The sequence below is a fragment of the Panthera onca genome, chromosome B4, assembly GCF_046562875.1.
Source record: "Panthera onca isolate mPanOnc1 chromosome B4, mPanOnc1 haplotype 2, whole genome shotgun sequence".
Taxonomy (NCBI): Eukaryota; Metazoa; Chordata; class Mammalia; order Carnivora; family Felidae; genus Panthera; species Panthera onca.
Genome location: NC_138345.1, coordinates 74,110,850 through 74,135,967, shown reverse-complemented (window position 1 = coordinate 74,135,967; position 25,118 = coordinate 74,110,850). Strand labels below are relative to the sequence as shown.

General features: G+C 37.7%; 1 protein-coding gene across 1 annotated transcript in view; it reads left to right on the top strand.

Moving 5' to 3' along the window:
• The window catches only part of RPAP3 (RNA polymerase II associated protein 3), a 40,291-nt gene extending 17,957 nt beyond the window's left edge, over window positions 1–22,334 (top strand). The window contains exons 8-17 of the mRNA XM_060657848.3: window positions 46–171; window positions 1,105–1,232; window positions 5,065–5,186; window positions 6,592–6,662; window positions 6,780–6,881; window positions 13,219–13,439; window positions 14,698–14,884; window positions 15,706–15,803; window positions 16,509–16,609; window positions 19,182–22,334. Coding sequence (XP_060513831.3) covers window positions 46–171; window positions 1,105–1,232; window positions 5,065–5,186; window positions 6,592–6,662; window positions 6,780–6,881; window positions 13,219–13,439; window positions 14,698–14,884; window positions 15,706–15,803; window positions 16,509–16,609; window positions 19,182–19,267 — 1,242 coding nt within the window. The 3' untranslated portion in view covers window positions 19,268–22,334. The remainder of the gene's footprint in view (window positions 1–45; window positions 172–1,104; window positions 1,233–5,064; window positions 5,187–6,591; window positions 6,663–6,779; window positions 6,882–13,218; window positions 13,440–14,697; window positions 14,885–15,705; window positions 15,804–16,508; window positions 16,610–19,181) is intronic.
• Window positions 22,335–25,118: the final 2,784 nt, after the last annotated feature.

Below are 25,118 nucleotides of genomic sequence, written 5' to 3'. Positions count from 1 at the left end.
TCTTGTATTACTTGTTTTATTTTAGTGGACTACTGTGTCTCCTAGGCTTTAGCATCCAAAGAAAATTCATGCCCAAAGGGAGCTGATACGATGATTAAGACAACTGAAGAAGAGAAAAAGCAAATTGAACAGCAACAGAATAAGCAGCAGGCCATTTCACAGAAAGATCTGGTAATCCAGAGGGATTTCAACATACATATGTTTTGTTGAATTTGCTCTTTGTTTCTTGTTCATTTGTTTCTGTCTTCTCTAATATTTAGATTCTTCAGTAGGAGTTGCAAATTACACTAAAAACCTCTGGAGCTTATAATTCAAAACTTGAGTAATTGATGACTTGGTACATAATTAAAAAAAAAAAACATAGTTTAGGGAGCAAATTACTCTGATTATTTTAACATACTTACATATAGATGTAAATTTAGCGTAGAAATAAGTTACAGTTCATTCTTATATATAATTTTTTTTCCGCTAATTCACACTAGACTGTTTCTAATAAATTCGTTTAGAAATCGTTGACATTTAATTTAATATATCTGTAGTTTTTCATGGACCCACAGAAGATTTTTAATAAATACTTATGGAATGATTATTGATTGTGATAAGCCTATAAATCAATGTTACAGGGTAATCTGGTATGCACATTCTAATATGGTTTAATTTATCCTGTGTTTAGACATGTTAATGTTACCAAAGAATGAACTGTACAATTTTGGTACTCTGTCCTTTCACAAAAATTACTTGGGTTATGAAATTCTATTGTGCAACCTTTGGTATAACTAGAGTATAATATTTAAGCCTATATTACAATGTGTTTTTAAATTAAGCTTTAACATTTAATTAGTAGAATAATGGTTAATGCTGCAAAGTAGGATAGTAGTGTATGTTTCTTTTTAGTTCTGAAAAGAGAAGAATGCCATTACAAAAAACCACCTAAACTAACATTCTAAAGCATATATCATGGACTAGATTTTTAACATTAAAATATACTTTAATTACTGGTATAATATTGTTGAGTATTCTCATAGTGTTTACTTAAGATTTGAATTCAACTAACTTTTTGGCATTTTTTTTCGTTCTTCTTTATATTTCTCTCCAAAATGATAGGGGAATGGATTTTTCAAAGAGGGGAAATACGAAAGGGCAATTGAATGCTACACTCGGGGGATAGCAGCAGATGGCAGTAATGCCCTTCTTCCGGCTAACAGAGCAATGGCCTATCTGAAGATTCAGAAGTAAGTGTTGGATGTACTTAATGCTTTTCAGGGTGAAAATGAAATTTACCATAAATTGGCTTATTAGATAGACAATTAAATAAAATATAATTTATTTACTCCTGAGCATTAAATTTATTTTTTATTAAAAAAAAATTTTTTTTTAATGTTTATTTTTCACAGAGAGAGCGCGCGTGCGTGCATGAGTGGGGGAGGGGCAGAGAGAGAGGGAGACACAGAATCAGAAGCAGCTGAGCATTAAATTTAAATGAGAGAGAGAGAGAGACTGAGTATCAGTATGTATTCAGTAAATATTAGCTCTTGTTATTATTTTCCCACTATTTTTGTTTTTTTTAATGTTTGTTTATTTTTGAGAGAAACAGAGACAGAATGCAAGTGGGTTAGGGGCAGAGAGAGAGGGAGACACAGAATCCCAAGCAGGCTTCAGGCTCTGAGCTCTCAGCACAGAGCCCGACGCGGGGCTCGAACTCATGAGCTGTGAGATCATGACCTGAGCCAAAGTCGGATGCTCAACCAACTGAGCCACCCAGGCGCCCCTATTGTCCCACTTTTAATAGTCTGCCATTACACAATTTAACATTAATTGTTTCATGAGTGTTATTCTGAATTAATGATTTAAAAATTATTAAAAAAAATCTTTTTAATGTTTATTGAGAGAGAGACAGCTTGAGTGGGGAGGGACAGGGAGAGAGGGAGACACAGGCTTCAGGTTCTGAGCTGTCAGTAACAGAGCCCGATGTAGGGCTCAAACTCATAAGCTGTGAGATCGTGACCTGAGCCGAAGTCGGACGCTTAACTGACTGAGCCACCCAGGTGTCCCTAAAAATTATTTTAACCTCAGAACCTTTTGGGCACATTTTTATCTGGAAGTGTTTTATATATGCATATCCATACATCACAAAAGAGAATTGTTGCCATTGAGATAAGCTGATTGATTATATATATACAGCTAAAACTTGGTCCTATGGTACTAAACAACTGTTCGGGATGTACTCAGGGGTTCCAAGTTGGACAATCAGGATAATATCTGACGGCAGAAACTGTGTCTCATGGTTCTTTATATCTGTTGTGATAATATTTTATACACTAGTGACAGAATTTAAGAAAAAACCATGTAAATACTTAAAATAGGGATTCGTAGTTACCTTGGTGCCATGGACCCCTTTGGCTGCATGGGGAACCTTCTTCAGAATAGTATTTTTCCATGTATAATTATACATTTGAGAGTACAAAGGAAATCAATTTTATTGAAACAGTTTTTAAAAATTTGTGATACAGTGATATACATACCACAACAAAATGAGAAACTACATTTAAAACATAGGCGAATTCGGGGTGCTGGGGTGGCTCAGTTGGTGAAGCGTCTGACTTCTTGATCTCAGCTCAGGTCTTGATCTCAGGTCTGTGAGTTCAGGTTCTATGCTGGGCATGGAGCCTACTTTAAAAAAAATACAGGTAAATTTGGGGCGCCTGGGTGGCTCAGTCGGTTAAGCGTCCGACTTCAGCTCAGGTCACGATCTCGCGATCTCACGGTCCGTGAGTTCGAGCCCCGCGTCGGGCTCTGGGCTGATGGCTCAGAGCCTGGAGCCTGCTTCCGATTCTGTGTCTCTCTCTCTGCTCCTCCCCCGTTCATGCTCTGTCTCTCTCTCTCTGTCTCAAAAATAAATAAACGTCAAAAAAAAAAAATTAAAAAAAAAATACAGGTAAATTTAAAGCTAAAAATGTTTTTGAAAGACGTAATGTGAAACTTTAGGTTTGGGGTGATCTGTGACATCTTCTTCCACATACTGATGAACTGATAAGTGTGGATAGGAAATACCCAAAAAGGTGCACAGATGATTGTGTTCCCAGTGTGATAACACGTGACCTTGCTCTTTGGCATCTGAATGACTGCTAGGGACAGAGTTGCCCGATAGTTGGCCAGTTAGGTCATAGGAGCATTTATAAACAGGGATTCTGTGATCACATACAAACAAACAGCAGGTTAAATTACTACTGTAAATCTGAAATAGTGGTGAGCATAAATAGTATTTTGAGATGTTTGTAACAGTTGTAATGTGATATGAAAATATCAGTGATACTTGTTAGTGTAAAATCACCTACTGCTTTTGCTACCGTGGTTTATTGTCTGCAGTTATAATGGAAAGAAAAGCTAAATCCCATTTAAAGTAAGTAACTGAAAATAAGCATGTAGTATTTTTTCCATTCAGCTTTTCACATCTCTCAAAGGACCTCAGGTTAGGAACTCCTGTCATATAAGTAAATTTTGTTTATATATATCCTCATTTAAACTAACAGACAAACATGGGGTGCCTAGGTGGCTCAGTCGATTAAGCATCTGACTTTGGTTCAGGTCATGATCTCGTGGTTTGTGGGTTCGAGTCCTGTGTTGGGCTCTGTGCTGACAGCTCGGAGCCTGGAGCCTGCTTCGGATTCTGTGTCTCCCTCTCTCTCTTCCCCTCGCGCTCTCTCTCTCTCTCTCTCTCTCTCAAGACTGAATAGATACTAAAAATTAAAAAAAATAGACACAATTAGAGATACATTATTTTGATCAGTGAGAGTGAATAATAGGTTGAGAGGTGAAAAATAGGTTGAGTGTCCCAGTTCAGAGTGGAAAAGTTCATGTAACTTCTGAAAGGGCAAGTGGTTCGTATTATGACTGTTATGCAGGGTCCAGTGATAGAGATAAGGCTGGAGAGCCAGACAAGCCCTTGGCTTTGTGCTCTTTAAAGTACTGTACCCTGAAAAGTGTGGGGGCCGTGCTCATGTCTTGAATGGGAGAATGACCTAATCAGCAAAGTAGAAAATATATTGGTAGAGGCATAGGGCCTCTATATTTGCACATATACAGACATACTCTTTCTTTCATTGAAAAGTGAATTAAAGGATTAAGGGATGTTTAAGTTCATTAGAAATTTTATTTTGTTCTTAGGAGGTCTTGTTTCAAGGGTAGGATAGCAGTCATGCAGGCCTTGGGGAGAATGTAATCACAGGAGATTCTCCTGTTTTAGAATATTTTTATTATGAAATGTTTGCAGCTTTCATGAAAGTAATATAATAAACTTCATGTACCAAATCATCTAGTTTTAACAAGCCGTACTTTTTTTGTTACATTTAGCTTTTTTCCCTCTGAATTATTGTAAAGCAAATCATAGGTATTATGACATCTAATCCCTAAAGGATTTTTTGTACATAACCACAATACCATTATCATGCCAAATAAATTTACAGTAATTCATTAATGTCATTTTGAAATATAGGAGGGTCTTAAGTTTTTGGTTTTTTTTTAAGGTCTCCTTAGCTTTTTGTTTTTATAGAGCACTACCCAGTCTGACTGAATTGATAGCTGGTTGCATGGTTGAGTAGAATTTATGCCATCACACATATAAGGAGTCCTAAGTCCCATGGTCTTGTTTTCCTTAGGTGGTGTCTATTGTGGGTAAATATTAATGAAGTGTATTTGAAAATTAGTGTCAGTTCTAACTGTTAGTGTAGTACTTATGTGTACTACACGTAAAGTTAGAGGGGAGGTAGGCTGCCAGCAGTGGGATTCTTTTGTCTGCTCTGCTTGTGCTGTACCATCATTCGATTGCATCCTTCCAGCACACTTTTTTCTGGCTTTCTTTTAATCTGGTACCTTTTCCCTCCTTACCAGATGATCCCAAGTTTTGGTGAGAATGAAGAATAAAAAAGAAATGGTCTTCCTTCAAAGACAGATTTGGGAGTTTTTAGTTGAAATAATATGCCTGCTTTTTACATTAGAAACTCAAGTTTATGTGAAGTTTTTCTATAAGCTGCATTTTCCAGTTGGTAATTTTGTCGTGTTTAACAGATATGAAGAAGCTGAAAAAGACTGCACACAAGCTATTTTATTAGATGGCTCATACTCTAAAGCTTTTGCCAGGAGAGGAACGGCAAGAACATTTTTGGGAAAGTTAAATGATGCCAAACAAGGTACGACTGTTTTATGACAACTGTCACTCACTTGTCCTGATGAGACTGCCAAGTTACAGAAGCAGAGATTCATGTAGCTTTTCCAGGGTTCAAGAATACAGAACTTAGAGAAGTAAATTTTCTTTCACAGTTTAGATCATTCATAGTTGGCATATTTGGAGGAATATGGCTTCCGTAGTGGACCGGATTATCTTTTACTTTAATAGCATATAGTCTAATCTGGCTAACTGCCAGTGGAAATTAATGAGTAATTTGAATTATCAGTGAAAAGGAAAAGGCAGAAAGAAAAGGGAAGGGGATCAGCTGTTCAGGGTTAGAGGATAATGTGGAATCTGGAGTGATGCGCCTTTTTATTCTTGGTACTAATTATTTTATTTTTCCAGGATCTGTCAGATTTTAAGTATTCATTCTGTTAGTTTCTTTAAAGAACCAACTTGGTTTTATTGTGTGTGTTTTCTGTTTCATTTTATTTCTGCTCTTTCTTCAGCTTTGTTTAGGTTTAATTTGCATGTTTTCTAATACTTTGACATCAGTACTTGGATTTTCAGCCGCCTTTTCTCATATGTGCATTTAAATATGACAGTTTCTTTCTAAGCCTGGCTTTAGCTGTAGCTCATGCATTTAAAAAATGGTAGTAAAATATACATAACGTGAACAAAATTTACCATCTTAACCCTTTTTAAGTGTACAGTTCAGTAGCATTAAGTACGTTCACACTGTTGTGCAAGCATCACTACCAAACATCTTTAGAACTTTTTCATCATCTAATCCTGAAAATCTCCCCATTAAATAAGAACTTCTTGTCCCCCCCCCCCCCCCCCCCCACTTCCAGCCCTTGGTAACCACCATTCTACTTTCTATCTATGAATTTGACTATTCTACATACGTTATATAAGTCGAATCATGCAATATTTGTCATTTTGTGTCTGGCTTATTTCTTTTATTTTTTTAACGTTTATTTATTTTTGAGACAGAGACAGAGCATGAACGGGGGAGGGTCAGAGAGAGAGGGAGTGTGTCTGGCTTATTTCACTTAGCATAATGTCTTCAAGGTTTAAGGCTGAACAATATCCCATTACATGGTCTCTTAGATTCTATCTTACATTTGCTGAGTGACCCTGTCATTCTTTAGTAGTGTGTGTGAGAGCTTTGGTGAGTTAGATGACCTCTAGGTCTTATTTGTATCATCTGTAAAGTGGCGTTGTGATGAGGGTTACAAGAGAATTCACATAAAGTAACTAGAATAGAACTTAGTAAATGCTTAGCTCTTACTGTTGCTCCCTGTTTCTAGCATCCTGAGCAAAACTTCTTGAGATAAACATGGGTTATTAACTAAATGTATCATGTCTTGAACTCCATAAAGTATTTTCACTAATTTATTGTAGTTCTTAAAAATTCACTTTAGATTTTGAAACTGTTTTACTTCTGGAACCTGGGAATAAGCAAGCAGTAACTGAACTTTCCAAAATTAAAAAGGTAATGTGTTCTTTTCACCAAAATACGGTCTTATTTTCTGAAACAGAAACACATTATCTGTTAACATAAATAACTTGAGGATATTTTGATAGTCATGCTTACAAATTTATTTTCAAGGACTTAATTGAGAAAGGACACTGGGATGATGTTTTTCTCGATTCTGCACAAAGGCAAAATGTGATAAAACCTGTTGATAATCCATCTCATCTTGGGTCAACTGTAAGTGAAAAGCACTTTTCTTTCGGTTTTTTCCATTTTAAGTATCAGTGTTGTATTAATAAGAGTTGGAAACAAACTGTTGAATTAATAAACTCTGAAAAGAAATGTTGAAAGTTCTTAGGACCATTTTTAGAATCTTTAAAAAACACTTCTTAGGATTATTGACGTAATAAAACTGGAGAAAATTCAGCTATTTAGAATTCTGGTATAACTTTTTCAGTGACTTAATTTAGCGGTATAAATTTAAATATTTCCATATGTTTTCTGATATTAAAGATATTTGAAGTCGTTTTACATTTTATAATAATTAAATATTTTTAATTGCTAGTACCATTCTTGTTCGAGATTATGATTTTATTATAAGAGCTTTGCATCTTGTGTGGGGTTTGATCTAAAATCAGCACCTGAGTTCAACCACAACAGAAATAAGGTGAATGTGCTTTGCATGTCAACTCCTACTGTTCACATCCTCTGCAGGTGGAGGTGGTAGGTGCACTCCCCGGGGCCACCAAGATGTGGGAGGTAGAGGTGGCTTGTAGCGCATGAATGGTGATGAGGGGGGGGGGCATGGAGTAGGACGTGCAGGATGGTCCTGGTAAGGGAGGAAGTTCTCTTGCATCCATATTGACCTGCAGAACAGAAGTGAAAGCTATGTTGATATGACAGAAGAACCAATACCAGCAGCAGCTGAAACCCAAAAAAGCAGGTGTCAGCACCTGCCACCTTTCCTACCACCGGGTTGCAAGAGAGCAGCATCAGTGCCAGAAAACGCTACCCTTCCCACTGGGTGTCACCTACAGCTTGGGGGAATAGATGCCAGGAGGTTAAACGACTGTCACCACCCGTCACTGCCCATGTTTGCGAATGTAGAACAGCAAGGGGTCGCATCCTAGAGGACGAACACAAGTAATTACAGACTAATAAAGTAGCATTTCGGACAGGCATTCGCATCCCTCCCTCTCCGTGGCCACAGAAGGTTGTTATTTGTATATTGAGAAGAGAACGAATGGGAATAAAAAGCCCATACTCTGCACGTGGAATCATAGCCACTCCCATGGAAAAGTTCTGCCTGTCAGCCCTGACCTCCCTCTGTGTCCCTCCCAGACAAAGAAGTCTTCTCTGGGAGTTCTGTCAATGGCCTCAGACCTCTGGTTGGATAGGGATGTCTGGAGTCTTGCAGGGGAACTGAGAACATGTTTTCTGAGAGGAGCATGTTACTTATAAATGTCAACTAAGCTCAGCTATGTTTATGTTACTTTGTTAATTCTGATTTTTAAGTACACTGTGAGACACAGTGATTATATTCTATGGAAAAAGAAAAATTCTAAATGATAGGATCAACACAGATGTGTTTCAGCTTCTAGTATAAAACTCCCATGATGTATCATGAGGGGTGGTATCCATTCTAACAGTGACTCAGGACACAACAGAATGTGCTCATGTGAACGCAACTGAAGGACTTTGTGGGGAACTGGCCCTGCAGTTTTAACTGATTTCTTTCTTCATAACTTCCATTTCCAGTGTACGTTTTCTAGCACAAATACGTGACTTCTGATAATTAAGCATATTTTTACCCAGGGTACAACTGGAGGGATTCCGTGTAGCGCATCTGCCACCAGAGAAGGAGCAGTGATGAGTTAGGAAATTTACCTAAGACCATTCAAAATGGCACAAAGCACACAGTGTAAAGTTGGAGGGATGAGGTTTCACATTTTCCAGTTGTGAGGATTACCGCAGACATTCTGAACAGGTTAATTGTCTCACTGGAGACAGGAGAGGAGGAAACAACAACCATCCCACATAGAGGAGTTCTTGGGAGTCAGCCAGGCCGTGAGACTTCAGTATGGAGTGTGGTGCCATCCTCCTCGTGTTATTCCCAGAAATGCACGGTAAAAGCCCTAAGGTCCTCGGCCTTTAAGTGCTTTTGGCTTCTGGAGGCACAACCAAGACAACAAGCTGAAAATCGAGAAGCCTGGAGGCTCCTGAGCTAAGAGTTTGGACTTTGAAAATAAGTAACGCAGCAGACACACCACACAACACACAAAACAGAGGTAAGGCCAGGAGAGGGTGCTGTCCAGAAAGATGAAGGTTTCCCGGAAGAGTCACAACTGAAAATGACCGCAGCGTCTCCCTTGTCCTCTGTACCCTTGGTAGAGACAGAGCTGCTGTTCCTCACGGGAGCAGCACCAGCTTCTGGATCTGATAAAGGCCCTAGGAGGACTGGAGGCCTGTTGTGATTTGCATAGATTGTGCAGAATTAAAAGAAACCCCCATTTATTCCTTCACCATCTTAAACTCTCTACTCTCAGGTCCCTGCTCAGAAGCAGAGAGTTTTTCACATGTTCAGGTGACCCCCAAGGATAAGGGGGAGACCTGTCCCTTTTACTTAGTGAAGACACCACAGGGCCCTGGTTCGGGTGTTTTCATAACTCATCAAACAACTGTGGACAGCCTGGGGCTCAGTCAGTTGGAAATAAAGTTAGAGGTGTGCCTCGTGGCTCGAAGAATCCAGCACATGGTCTTTGTACAATGCACATTTGCACAAGTGGTATGTCCACCTTGCTGTAAACAGCCTCATTCTCTCTGAGAGACACCTGCTCCCAGCTCTGTGTGGGGAAATGACACAGCCCATCGCATGTATGTCCGGAGAAACCTGAGGATCGTTAAAATGTCCTCAGTCAGGTTTATTACCCTAACATTGCAAAGCCCTCAGTACTATATCTACACCTTAAAAAAAAAAAAAAAATCACCTACGGCAAAACTGTAGTATATGCAAATCGTCCTTAAAAATATACCATTGCACATTGTTTTTGGTATACTGTAGTATTTTTCATTAAGCCCAACAAAGCCAGTTTTTACCCCTTCAATATTAGAAGGAATAGCTGGTGTGAATTTAGCAATTTGTTCTGTGCTGGATCTTTAAAGTTATTCATTTAGGGCAAATATATATATGTATAAATATATCTATATATGATATGACTCTATGGTAATTTCTAACATTCACATATACAGAAGAGTACACAAGACAAATTAAGATTTAAAAAATAATTATAAAGTGAACACCCATGAAATCAGCTAGGTCAAAACTTGAAAGGTGTCAGCCCCCAAAATCTCCCCGTGTGCCCCTCACTGCTCGTGATTCTCTCCCTGCCTCCTGGAAGTAACTGTTATGCATGGCAGATATTTTGAGAGAAATAATTTTGTAAGGAAGTCAAAACAGATACTTTGTCTTCTTTTTACAAAGGAAGAAAGGCAAAGAAAGTTTGTCAAGTTCATATTTCAGGTTAGTAACAGAATTTCTTAGTTTAATGCTTTTCCAGTGTTGTTTTTAATTCCACACCCAATGTGGGACTTGAACTCAGGACCCTGAGATCAAGAGTTGCATGCTCTACTGACTGAGACAGCCAGGCGCCCCCTAGTGTTCTTACTGTGACTTTATTCTGAGACTGTACTTGTTCATATGCCAGGCATAAACCTAGTAGCTTTTATACATTGTATGCATTTTCATACATTATGTTAATGTGCTGCTATTCTGTTCTTTTCAGTAAAGGTGATCAGATGTTTAATTAAAAGTGGTTTAAACTTTTACATCTTTGTAAGATGTTTTCACAAAAATTAATTCACAAGGTTTAAAAAGCTTTTGTCAGACTTCGTTGTCCATAATTATAAAAACATTGACATGTAGTAAACCAAATATCTGTGTATGTGATGTACCATGACCAGTGTGCCCTGAGGAGCTTTTATATATTTGTTAGGTTCTCTTCTCCCTCACTTTAAAAATCAGTTTATGTTAATAGTTTGAAAACGCAACATGTATTTAAATCTTTTGTGGGAAGACCTCAAAACAAAACAAAACACCTCTATGAAATGTAACATCTGAGGTAAACCATTCTGTAAATGATCCCAAACAAAATCAGTATCCTAGCGGGGAAGGGAAAATTGCTGTTTATTTTTATAATAGGTCTCTATAGTAAAAAAGTGGGTGTTATTTAAAAAATCAAAGATGCAGTTTGATGTAATGTTTTTAAGAGTTGATTTTAGTCCCCCTTCATAAACTTTGAAGTCTTGGGCCAGTTACCAAATCCCTGTGTGATCCTTACTTTTTCTCCTTGAGAATAACTCACAGGTTAGTTTAGATCAAAGGAAATAATACCGATTAACGCTAAGGCAGTTTTAGGTGAAATGAATATTAATTTCCTTTTCAGGAACCTGATCACGGGAAAAGTGGTCAGGAAAGAGAGGAAAGCCCAGGACGTGGAGAGAGTCCTAGGATGATTTTAGTCAAGTGAGAGCCTAGGCCAGGGAAGTCTCTGTTTCAAGGGCTGACAGCCTGAGAGCACTTCTGGCAAATCTCTGGAGAGAATGTAGAAGAGCAGTGATGTAGATTATCTGGGACCTGGGACTCCCTAATGGGTGGTAGTAAATGAAGCGTTTCCTGATCTCATAGCCTCTGCTGAAATACTTTATTTTCATTTCTCTGTTTTCCTGTAGCAAAACTTCACCTTTCTACCTGGTACTTCCCATCTCTTTCTCCCTTTCTGTTTATTATTTTTCTCTTCCTTTTCTTGAAATGGCCATATTCATATAGAGCTAAGTAAAATGTCATGCATCTAAATTTACTTTTAAAAAAATGGTTAATTGAAGCTTTCATATATTCTTACATCTTTCTGTAGTGATATCTTTTGTGTTTGACTCCTGTTAACCAGCATACTGTCATTCCCCCTGCCCCCCTAACCATCAGTAGCCCTCAGCAGCTCCCAGTGGGAGCTGCCTACACTTAATAGAGACCACCGATTAGGAAATTTTAAAATTGGGATCATGTTGACACATCTGTTGTCAGTGAAAGGATTTGGCTTTAAATGGGACTATATTGATTTAGTTCAATGATTATTGCCTGTCAGAAATGACAGTTTATTTTGCAGCACTAACACATGCCCATTCTTGGTTAATATCTTCATAGAAAACTGTTGCTGTTGATTTTTCTCAGCAAAGCGAAGGCCTTAGCTTAACGTAATTGCACTTTAAATAGAACTGCTACTGTGATTCTGTTAACAAATTTGCTAATGGCTTTTAAAAGTTATGTTCATCCAGTAACATTTGGTTGTTAACTGTTAGTCTTAGCTGTGTTAATAGAATGTCTGCATTTAACATTGAGTTTGTATGTCATTGAGTTCAGTATATATGTCAAAAAAGTTTTTTTTTTTAATGTTTGTTTATTTTTGACAGAGAGACAGAGCATGAGCGGGGGAGGGGCAGAGAGAGAGGGAGACACCGAATCCAAAGCAGGCTCCAGGCTCTGAGCTGTCAGCCCAGAGCCTGACGCAGGGCTTGAACTCACAAACCATGAGATCATGACCTGAGCCAAAGTTGGATGCTCAACCAACCGACTGAGCCACCCAGGCGCCCCCAAAAAGTTTTTATATCTACAACGTTTTGATTTAAAGTTCAACCATACAGTTGGAATGAACACTTAGATTATATTGAAGAAAAATTTTTTATTACTAACAGAGTATTATATGTAAACTTAAGAAGAAATTGAACATGTTTGACACAGTGACTGAAAGAGTGAACCCTATTTATTTTATTAAATTAAAAACCATACGGTCAAGTCTTACCAACTTCGTGAATATCTTTGGCAGATCTTTAATCCTTCGCTGGTTTTATCCAGCTGCTACATATTAGAAAATCTACTTCGATTTTAATGTTAGTCTGTTTCATACAGAATACTAATTAACTGTCTGACCTTTTTCTGCGTGTCTTCAGTTAGCCCACTGTAGGTTTGGCTATCATTTTTCTTGGCTTTGTTGCCTGTAGGATGAAGTCCAAACTCCTTGACATGGCGCATAATTCCTTTATAACTGCCTATAAGGAGCCTTTCAGGCTTTGTCCATACCACCACTCCTCCCCTTGCACCAGCCCCATTGGACTTCTCATATTTCCACTGACCATGCAGTGCCCTTCCACACTGCCGTTCATGTGTCCTTTTTCTGTGAAGCCTCCCTTGTTCTCTTAGCATTTTGTACTTCACCTTTTATAGCATGCATCCCATTGTCTTGTACTTATGTATAGGAGCATCTCTTCTTTCTCCCATTTAGACTTCCATATGGTAGGGACTGTGCATCTTTTTAGTCTTTATATTCTCAGAGTATGACTCCTGTGTGTCTAACCATCAAATTGAATTTACTTACAACTGTTAGTCTGGGAAATTAAAATCCAAGTACATTCTCAAAATACATAGCCGATATCAGCTGTAAGAACACTGCAACCTTTTAATTTGTGATCCTAAAATAGAAAACCCTAATACGTTGATTTAAAGAATTGATTTTAATTGTTTTAGAAACCACTCAAGAAGGTTATTATTGAAGAAACTGGTAATTTGATACAGACTATTGATGTGCCAGATACTGCTGCTAATAACATTACTCTGGCAAATGGGATAGCAAGTGCAGGCGCTACAAGTAAGAAAAATTCAAGCCAAGATGACCTTTTGCCCACAAGTGATATTCCAAAAGCAAAAGTACTGAAAATAGAAGAAATTAGTGATACTTCAGTCCGGCCGTGAGTAGAAGAAATACTCTTATTTTATACTCATCTGGAATGGTTGTAATTCACTAGAAAGTTGATATTACTGATGAGACTTCTGGTTTGTGCTCATCACCAAAATTCTTTGAACTGCCCAACTTCACATTCTAGTTTTTCTTTTTCATATGTACTTAACTGTAAGAGAGGGTTCGTTTAAGGTGTGATCACTATTCCTATACCATAGTGGGAGAGTTAGAAATAAGAAAGTATCTTGAGCAAATTGATTATGTGCATTTTTGTTCTAGAACTTCAGTGTATGTATTTCACTTTTTAATTTAGAAAAATCTTTAGTTTCTTTTTTATGAAAATTGTTAATGTTTATTTTTGAGAGAGAGAGACTGAGAGTGCGCACAAGTGCGGGAGGGGCAGAGAGAGAGGGAGACACAGAGTATGAAGCAGGTTCCAGGCTCTGAGCTGTCAGCACAGAGCCCGATGTGAGGCTCGAATTCACGAACTGTGAGATCATGACCTGAGCTGAAGTCGGACACTTAACTGACTCAGCCACCCGGGCACTCCTAAAAATCTTTAATTTTTTAAAAGGAAGCTTCATAAAAAGTGTAGAATTTAGTCATCGTTATTCTAGTCATTAATACATAAGATTATTTGTGGGCTCCTTAAATTATGCTTGGAATTTTAAAATAGTCATATGTATGCTTAATGGTAAGAACATAAAAGATATAGATTAATTCGGTTTATTTTGGGATGTTGAAGCTTTATTCATCCATTCTTGTATTGCCACTCAGCAATCCTATTAAAAGTTTTTTTTTAATGTTGAATTTCAGTGGTTTTATTTAAAGTGATAGTGATAAGTGATTTGAGGAAAACACTAAGTAGGCAGATATTGTTTTTAAAGGAGGAGGCACTTAGTGTCTTGGAGTATCTTTCTTGACACGTGCTAATTCAGATTTCGGAAAGGCTGAGTTGTGAGTGTATGTGATGTAGTAATGTTGTATATAGAAATGGTGCGCTTTAAAAGGTGACCAGGTTATATTAGCCCTATAGATGAGAATAGTTGTTATATAGCCAGTATGTGAAAATTTGCAAAAGTATAATCTGTCTTACCAAAAATACAGATATTGACAGCTAAAAGAATTTGCTATGTGCAGAATATAAATAGTTACAATAATATATTAGTAAAGTCAGAAATTAAAAAATCTCTGTTGATGTCTCCTTATATAAGCTTTGACGATTTGTGGTTCTTTTCTAATTGTTTGATGCCTCTGAAATATTTCAGACCCCAAGTCAACCTGAAACAGGATGTATGTCAGTCTTTCAGTGAGAAGACTTCTATACAGATAGACAGAGCACCTGCTCAGTTTATCACTACTGTTCTTCCTCCTGTTCCTGCAAACTCGTTTCAGCTTGAATCTGATTTCAGACAACTTAAAAATTCCCCAGATATGTTGTATCGGTATGTGAAGGTAAGAAAGAGGAAGCTAGCAGTTCTAGTTAAGTGAAAGGTCAGAGCTGCTTTTGTCACTATATAATAAGAGTACTGTATTTGCTCTTGTATAAGAGGGTTGTAGAGCACTTGCTGAATGCGTATATTACCCTGGCCAGACTATTTTAAATACTTGCAACCAGGAAGCCTTTGGAAATAGGTTCTGTGTTAAATTCTGTGGTCTAAAATAACTTAATCTAATTTGAAAAACCATAACCTAAACTTAATTCTTCATTCTTCTTTAACTTCTTTAAGAAGTTAAAATACATTGAGTGCCTTCCATGTGCCCCAAGCAACTGCTTGCAATATTTAGGCAATCATTCTCCTGAAAATGAGCTCTTATTTGCTCCCAGAAAAAGAACAAATCTTATGAAATTGACCAAATAATGGATTTTAGCATTGTCTTTCTCAAGTGTGATTACAGTAATAATCCCTTGCAATTTTCCAGAACGCAATTACTTCTAAATACATTGTCTCATGTAATTCTATTTTTTAAACTGTCCGGTTATTTTTATTGCTCCTTGAGAGCACTCTCAAGTTTCCTGTCTCTCCTAAGGGGGTGTACATCTCCATCTCTCTGTTCATGAGATTTTTCTCTGCCTTGAGCAGAGTGATTATCTTACAGTTCCTCTTTTGTTCTATCACAGTTACATTTCACTGTGACCTCATTATTACTCAGTAAGGACTAATGCATAATAGTTATTCTTTACCATATTCACCTAAGCAATTGTTATATACATAATTTGTGATATGTGAATGTTGCCATAATGTAGTTTTCTAACTCTTTATATCTCTTCCAAGAAAATTGAACCATCCATGTATCCTAAGTTGTTTCAGAAGAATCTAGATCCAGATGTATTCAACCAAATCATTAAAATTCTGCATGATTTTTACATTGAGTAAGTTGAATTTTTTTCCCTTATACCTGTGTATTGTAATGTTACGCTGTTTCTAGTGATTTGGGAAAGTCATTCTCTTGGATTTCATTATTACTACCTTCTGTATAAATAAATCAGCTTTCTAGTAAATTTCAGCATTACAGAAGTTGTAAAAAGATGACAAGTGCAAGCAATAAGAAGAGAAATGACTAGGTAGGAGGAAAAAGGACTTAAAAATTTAAAAAAAAATTTTTTTTAACGTTTATTTATTATTGAGAGACAGAGACAGAGCATGAGCACGGGAGGGGCAGAGAGAGGAGACAGAATCTGAAGCATGCTCCAGGCTCTGAGCTGTCAGCACAGAGCCTGATGTGGGGCTCGAACTCACAAACCGTGAGATCATGACCTGAGTCGAAGTCGGACGCTTAACTGCCTGAGCCACCCAGGCGCCCCTTAAAAAAACTTTTTTTAAAGAAAGGAAGGTGTAGAAGTGACAGATGTGATAGCAAGTTAATAAAGTCTGTGCTAAGCTTCACATTTAGGAATATTGTAATTTCTTCAGTTGACGATAAATCTCTTCATTTGGGCACTTAAAATATAGACTATATCCAGGGAGAAAGATAAATGGAGGTCTTATTTCTATATAATTAGAAATACTGTGTTAGAAAAAAAACAGAATTAAATGAGCTACTTTTAATCATTTGTTTTATATTTGGATTATTTCAGGAAAGAAGAGCCATCACTCATCTTTGAAATCTTACAGAGACTTTCTGAACTAAAAAGGTTTGATATGGCAGTGATGTTTATGTCAGAACCTGAGAAAAAAAGTAAGTTCTGTGAAGAAAGCTTTTCCAGATCTCTTTATTCTGACATGTTCCTTTATGTTTTCAACAAACAGTAGGGAACATGTATTGAATATTTACTATGTATAAGGCACATACATTTAAATTTAATCACAAGTTAAATTGAATTAAGTGAAATAAAATCTTTTAATCCTGACAACAGCGTTATGAGTTGTAGGTGTGATTATCAGTTCCCTTTTACAAAGGTGGAAACTGAGGCATAGAGAGGTAAGGAACTTGACCAAGGTCACCTAGGTAGGAAGTCAGACCCAGGATTCAACCTTAGGCAGTCTGGCTTTATAGTCTGGACTCTTCTTGAAAATGCATCAGAGCATAACGGTGGAGAGCCTGCTGTCGTGGACCACGTAAAGGGTACCTGCCACAGGAGCAGGTAACTGGGCATGAGTGCAAGGAGGTGGGACTCATACTATGAGAGTAATTTTCTTGTGTTTGATTTCAGCTGAATCCTCAGAGAAGCACAGGAGTTGATTAATGAAGAGGGTGGGGAAGAGTTTTGACCCAGGGAGTGACGTATGCAGAAGTTCTGAGGCAGGGGAGAGCAGACTGAATTCAGAAACTAAGTACAGTGCAGCTGGATTATGGGGGGGAAATTGGCAGGTGATGAGCCTGCAGAATTGTATTCCTTATTTATTTCTACATCTTGGTCTTTACCATGAGGTGTCAGCTTAGGGAAACCTGACTAAAATCGAACTGTGCGGGAACTTCAATTACTTAGAGTTTGGGACTTTACTTAAGTTTTAGGAAAAAGAGAAAGGTATTAGAATACAAGAGTACCGGTTGTTTAGTTTTAAAAATAGCAAAAACTGTGTACCATTTTCATATACCTCCTGGACTAAACGTACTTTGGGCTCCTTTTCTTGTTTATGTTTCTCGCAGCAACATTGAGTCTGAATCACTAAGAAAAATACATTTTACATTGTACTTAGAGAAGTGGACATGTAATTTTACATGAACTTTTTGGGTAGAGTTTAAAAAGTAAAAGACGTTTCTGTTTTAAGTCAAAAATAGCCCCTGAAATTCCCTAAAAAATATTGGCTTCTCTTAATTACTATTCTAATCTTTTGTACTACTTTTTTTCCTGCTCCACTATACTGACTTTATATCTTTAGATATATCAAGTTAGTAAACTTATTTTGGCCTTTGGCGCTCTGCGTTTGGCCGTTGCCTCAGCCTAGAATGTCTTCCCCTTGCCTACTTCTTCACTTCATTCAGTTTTCACCTGAGAGTTGCCACCTCAGAGGCACCTTTTCTCAGTAGACCTACTCAGAATAACTGCTCCTCTGCCCTCCCTCATCACCTCTGGCTTCTTACCCTGCTTCACTTTTCTTCATAGTATGTAACTAGCTGAAAATATTTCCTGTATTTGTTTATTATTTTTCTCTCCCTGTTAGAATGAAAGCTCCCTGAGAACAGGATCTTTGTGTACCTTGTTCTCTAGGCCTCAGGGCGTAGAACCGTGCTTAGTGCATAACAGCCTGTCAGTATAAATGCATTGAATAAAGGAGCTTCTTGCTACTGTCATGTGGGAAGTTCAAGTGTATTCAAAGAATGGGAGTTGGTTCCTTAGACTGGCCTACCAACAGTACTGTCTTGGTTGGGTCACCATTGCCAGCCAAGGGGAGCACCTGGGGAGCACCTAGAAGGGCTCCTGGCATGTAACTAAGCATTTAATTAATATTTAGCTGTTGTTATCTGTTGTATCATTAACAACCAGTAGCTGGTTTTAATGTTGAGAAATGTATGAACTATAACGGAGTTTTCCAAAGTGTTGAATGTGGGCCATTCAGTGGTATGAAAGGTGATTTTATATGATTTATAGGCAAATTCTGTTTTACTTTTTTAAGTTTATTTTTTTATTTTGAGAGCGAGAGAGCACACAAGCAGGGGAGGGGCAGAGAGAGAGAGAGAGAGGGAAAGAGAATCCCAAGCAGTCTCCATAGTGTCAGCACAGAGCCTGACTTGGGGCTAGAACCCACAAACCATGAGATCATGGCCTGAGCTGAGATCAAGAGTTAGACGCTTAACAGACTGAGCCACCCAATCGCCCTGTTTTAACTTTTAAGGGTTACATATTTTATTAGATATTATAAAAATGTATCACTAACATGATTTTGTGATGTTATTAGGAAGTTTTAATTTACAGTAGTGATACAGAATTTTCTTTTAAAATAAAATGGTTTCAGTTTAAAAAACAGTTAATTGAAATATTAAGTAACTAAAAGTATACTTGTTACACAGGCAAAAGTGTTTAAGGTAGTACAGAATCAGTTAAGTTTAATCTGCAAGTTTAATGTTATTGAGAAAGTAGGGGAATTTTTTTACAGAATATTCTGGTAAGAAATGTCATTAGTTTCCTGTGTTTTTTTCTCAGATAACCTTTTTAAATATCTGAATTAGAATTTATAAATAATCCTAATGATTATTGCTTTAAAATATGAAGAGTTTTACTTGGCAAATCAGGTTATTGCCTTTAGTTTTTGTTTCACTTAGTTTTTAAAAAATGGAGATTAAAATGATTCTTTTCTCTTTTTTTCAGTTGCACGTGTGTTGTTCAATCACATAGACAAATCAGGATTGAAGGATAAGTCTGTTGAAGAACTTAAGAAAAGATATGGTGGCTGATTTCCATTGTTTACTGAAATTATTGTCTTTGACTTTCATATGTAAATTTTTTTTTACTGAAAATAAAGTATTTTGCTTTTTAAGAAAATGAAATCATACAGGAAAGGAGTATCTGTAGACGTAAGTTAATTGTACAGTGAACTGTGACTTAAGTAATGAGAAATGTCCTCAAGTGAACTATTTATAAGTCATTTTCCAGAAATAAAAATATAATGTATACTTATGAAGATCAATATTTTATGTCATTTAAAATTTTAAATCTACATTCTTCAGTACCCCATAATTATAACAGTATTTTTATATTTTCATGTTTTTGTAGCCATGTGACAAGGTTGCTTCGTTAGCATATGAATAAAGTTATATTGGTATAGAGGTTAAGTAGATAAACAGTTTCTATAGTTTTAATATCATTATGCTAGTTAAGTAATATAAATTATTTAATTGCAGGGTATATAATTTTAGTATTTATGTTGAAAGGACACTGTTAACTAGACTCTTTGAACAGGTTAATCAAAGAGTCACAGCATCCTTCAGTTTTCATGCTGCAGTTTTTTTTCCTCCTGATATCCACATTTATGTCTTCTAAAGGCAGACAATTATCTAAAGTAAGTAAGAATTTTAAAAACTAAGAATGTTTAAAGTTGTAATTAGCATGTAGCCTGCGTGTGTGTTTGTGTGTAAGTGTGGTGGTGTCTGTAAAGCTTCTGAAAGCAAGGCTGGTGTTCTACTCATCCTTGTTTTACATACTACCTGGCACAGTCCTTTGCACATAATAAAGCACTCAATTGGTATTTACACAATTTAATTCATTTTTACCATAGGAATCAACTTTAGTAAATGTTTAAAATAGCACCCTAGCAAATTTTGGGCATACTGTAAATGTTAAAACTAAGTTAATTTTAGAGGCCATCAGGTTGTTAAAATATTAGGTCACCATTCTGTAGCTGTTATCAGCATCAGTAAGACAAATTTAGGACTTTTATTTTATACTGTTGGTTATTTTGTTACATCGTACATATGCTTAAAATTGCTTGAGTAATAATCATACTGTGTTTACAAAGATAATTTCCCAGTTCATGGTATGCATTATTAAAATGATCATAATTTGTGTAGCTTCTGTATTTTACAATACACTTAGGATAGAGCTCGTTAGTGTTATGCATTGCTAAGTGTATTCTATTTTGGCCTATGGAAAGGCAATGAAATCGAGCCTTTTATGTATAGCTTATACATAAGCTACAAGTATTGAATTTTGAATGACTTTAATGATTTTGATGTACAGAAGTGCATTCCAAAGGCAAAAATGTTCTTTATTTTCTTGAGTGATCCTTGGAAGGCTTACAAACTAGTTAGGGCAGGTAGTGTGATTGCCTTTTTTTTTAGGTTTTTAATTTTAATCCCAGTGTAGTTAACATACTGTTTAACATACTGTATAACATAGTATAGTGTTCTATTAGTTTCAGGTATATAACAGTGATTCACCACTTCCATACATCACCCTGTGCTCATCACAAGTGTCATCCTTAATCCCCATTCCCTATTTCACCCATCCCTCCATCCACTTTTCCTCTGGTAATCATCAATTTGTTATCTATAGTTAAGAGTCTGTTTCTTGGTTTGTCTCTCTCATTTTCCTTTGCTCATTTAGTTTAAGTTCCACATATGAGTAAGATTATATGGTACTTACCTTTCTCTGACCGACTTCACTTAGCATTATACTCCCTAGCTCCATCCATTTTGTTGCAAATGGCAAGATTTCATTCTTTTTTTATGGCTGAATAATACTCTATTTTATATATACACCACATCTTCTCTATCCATTCATCTATCGATAGGCAATTGCCATTTTTAACACAAACGGAGATTTACAGGGTAAATGGTTCCATGATTTCAGAGCTAAAAAATAGCAGAATAGGTTCAGAATATAGTGTCTTCTATTCGTAACCTACAGCTATTTGAACTAGTCCAACCTGGAATATTTATTTTGCATTACTTCCGTACAGACTGTGGACTGACTGAAGTATGGATCCCAAAATTTACTTTAGAATTTGTATTAGTTTTAATGATAGCCTGTTTTCCCCCAGAGAAGATTTCATGTAGTGGTTAAGACAAAGGTTTGGAGTCAGACTTCTCATATTTGTATTCTGGCTTCATTCTTCTGGCTTTAGGGCCTTGGACCAATCACTTTGCTTTGCTTTGGTTTCCTGAGCTGTGGAATGGACATACTAGTAGTTTCTACCTCATTGGGCGACCGTGAGGATTAAAGGAATGGACACATTTGTGTTTGGAACAGAGTCCAGATATATAGCAAACACTTTAAGTTACTGTTGTTGTTATTATTATAGTTACCCTCATTTTCTGAAAGTTGTTGGAATATAGTCTTTAGGGAATGTCTTATTGTTGCCTTACTGCAAAATAGCACAGTGGTAAAGAGAGTCATTTTGTATTCCGAGTGTACATCCCATTTGCACTTAAATTGCTTGTGACTTCAGACACATTGCTCAACCTTCCTAAGCCTCAGTTTCTCCTTACATAAAATTAGAAAAATAGTAAGTGCCTCCTTCAAAGATTCTTGGAAAGATAAATGTGCTGATACATACAAGCATTTAATACAGTGCCTGTCATATAGTGCTTAGTTATTTTTGTTAATAATAGTAATATCACTAATTGACATAAAAACACAAAAGCAGAACTTCCCAAGTGATTTCTTTCTAAAAATCTAGTTCTTCACTGTTAATAATATCTCCTTACTCGATAGCAACATTTAAATCATAATCTTGCATTATTGACAGAAAACCATGCCTGCCATTTATTGACTTTCTCCCAGTCTTTTTATTTGCATTAATTTCAACAAATGGGTACAATGTACCCAAGTCCCTACCATTTCAGTAGTTTATGTTAATGCGTTTGAGAAAGATTTTACTCCCAACCTACAAATCTATTATTTGTGTCAAGGGAAAGCATTTCTGAACACAGTACCAAAGCTCAGTTTACCTTTTTATAATTTCTTAATGTTTGATATTTGTCAGAATTCTGTTTAACATTAAAACATTTAATGTTAATTAAACTATTGTTTGATTCATTCATTCATTCATTCATTCATTCAACAAGTATTTTTTGAGTACACATCTAATGCCAGGTGCTAGTAGGCACTGGAAATACAAAATGAACAAACTAAAAATGGATTTTGCCTTCACAAAGCTTAAAAGGGTGTGGGGGATAAAATAAACAGTATGACAGCTGTTATGACAGGTAATACGAGGGGGTCATGGGAAACAGGAACAGATGCAAAATACAAGCCCTGTTTGACAAACTTTAATTTGGAGCATGGAGTGGGAGCTAGACAGCGGTAAGAAATGAAGCGGGAGAAGAAAGCCGGGCCAAGATCATAAGAGACGTGGACTTCCCCGTGAGCGAACTGGGAAACTAGGGAGGATTCATGTAGAGGAGAGGCCGTCAGGTTTGTATCTTACAAAGTTTCCTTTGGCTGCTGTGGGAAGCACAGTTGCATGGGAACTCTGGAGTCAGGGCAACTTGTTGGCAGACTTTTTGGGTGATTAAGGTAAGAGATTATGGTGAGTACTAGCCATAAGGAGAGAGAAGTGGTAAGAATGGAGAAATATTTAGGAAGTAGAATAGATGAGACCTGGCTCTGGATCCAGGCCTCCACATTCAGCGCGTCACTCCAGCGAGTGCCCGTTCGCACCGACTGCCTAGGGAATGGCACCCCTGGACGTACTGTGAATGCTTCCTATCTGTGCAGCTTTCTGATCCTGTTGTGGAACGAGTATTGGGGTGAGAGGTTGAGAAGCAGAAGGAAGCATTGAGGACCATGCCCAGTTTTCCCCCCAGAGAGTGGTGGTTTCATTCGCAGAAATGGAGACCACAGAGGGTGACACAGGAATGTAGGGGACTAAGCACTGGGGAAAACCAGACACAGCTTCTACCCTCAGGTGACTCTCAGTGTAGCTAGGGAGTCCAAAAAACTGGCCGTTAACAGTACGGTGCTACGTCTCCTTTCTTCTGGGGCTGCGACTTGATGTGGCGTGGATGGCAGGTATTTTGTGACGGCTCGTTTTTACAGAGGTAGTTAAATCTTGTTTTCATGCTTTTAAAAATCCGAAATGGCATGGAAAGTAGACTTTCAGGAGCGTCTGCTTTTGAAAAAGGTGTGAGAGATTCAGTTTTTTCTGAAGTGAGTTATGAAGCAGGTCACATTAAAAAATAAAGCAAAATTTTGGGGCACCCGGGTGGCTGTTGGTGAAGCATCTGACTTCGGCTCAGGTCATGATCTCATGGTTCGTGAGTTAGAGACCCGCATTGGGCTCTGTGCTGACAGCTCAGAGCCTGGAGCCTGCTTTGGATTCCGTATCTCCCTCTCTCTGCCCCTCCCTTGCTCACACTCTGTCTCTCCAAAATAAATGTTAAAAAGAAAATTAAAAAATAAAGCAAAATTTCTAATTCACTGGAGAATCACACTATTCACAACTTTTTCCAGAATAGTTACTTGAAAGGGAGAAGAGTGAAGCTGTACATGGTACAGGTTATTTCAAAATCACTTTGATTATGTTTTGTCAAATAATTTGGGGCAACAATAGGACTTGATTAGCAATTCTTTTTAACATGATTGTTTTGAATTATATATAGGTTTGAAAATTCAATTATTTCCCTCTCAAGTGAGGATGGAAAGCCTCCGTCTACATTAGCCCTAAGAGCAGCCTTTCTAACGAGATGGATCATTTGTTTTATATAGCAGGCCATGTGCACTGCTGATTCTAACCTGTTCATGAGGAGCCGAATTCTACATCTTTCTTCTGAAAACAGCTGCTCCTAAAGTTGGAGCACCTCGAGTATCTGGAAATAATCCTTCATTGGCTGATGCTTACAATAGCATTTGAAATTAAGTAAAAAAGACCTCTGGGTAATTTTATCCAATAAATGTTCATCTATATTTCTCTTAGAATATCCATATCTAATAACAGAAAGGCAAGACATACACACACACCCTGCCATCAGCAGAAACACAGCTTGTGTGTGTACACAGCCCTTCCCTGGTGCCACACTGAACTTCCACTCTGGAGGGGACCACGGGTAGCAGTGCGGGGTGGTGGTGGTGTGGGGGGCTGGGGTGGGCTTGGTCTGTGTGCCTCTGGGCCCTCCCTGTCCCGGGACACGGGGCTATGGGTAGCAGATCTAAGAAGATACTCTGAGTTTTTGTTGATCTCTCTGACTGCAACCAGCCAGTCCAACGTGGGAGGTAGGACACCGTCGATTTATGGAATCAGTACTGTGCCTTTACAGCGACTGGTGCTGTGTTGATGGCGGCAAAGCAAGCAGGACTGTGTGTCATGAAAGACCCAGCAGTGGAGGGACTTGACTGGTGATTCTGGAGCTGGAGATAACGGGGATAGGCAGGGAAGGCTGTGTGAGGAGGTCCGAGCGGCCTGGAAGGGCATAGAGGATCTGGTTCGCTAGGAGAGAGGTGACCCTAGCTGCCAGGGGTTACGGATGGACAACAAAGTGGCAGCATGGAAACCGCTGTGACAGTTTCTGAATGGGGCAGCAAAGCCCAGTCCTGTTCCCTCCGTGAGTAGTAGAGTTGTCCTCTGTTGCGTCTCCTGGAGGCTCTTGTATTTTTACATGATGACATTGTAGCATTTAAACTTCACACTTTTCAAATACCAGCCGGAGGAGTCAGAGAAAAAAAAAAATCAAAGGAAACAGACAGTCATGCAATCCGCGCGGATGGAACTACAAATTTAGGCCTCATTAGGATCCTTCTTTTGGTTTATCATCTCTTCAGGGAATAGCATAAATGAGGAAGTCCTGTCTGAGTTCTGTTTCAATCTAC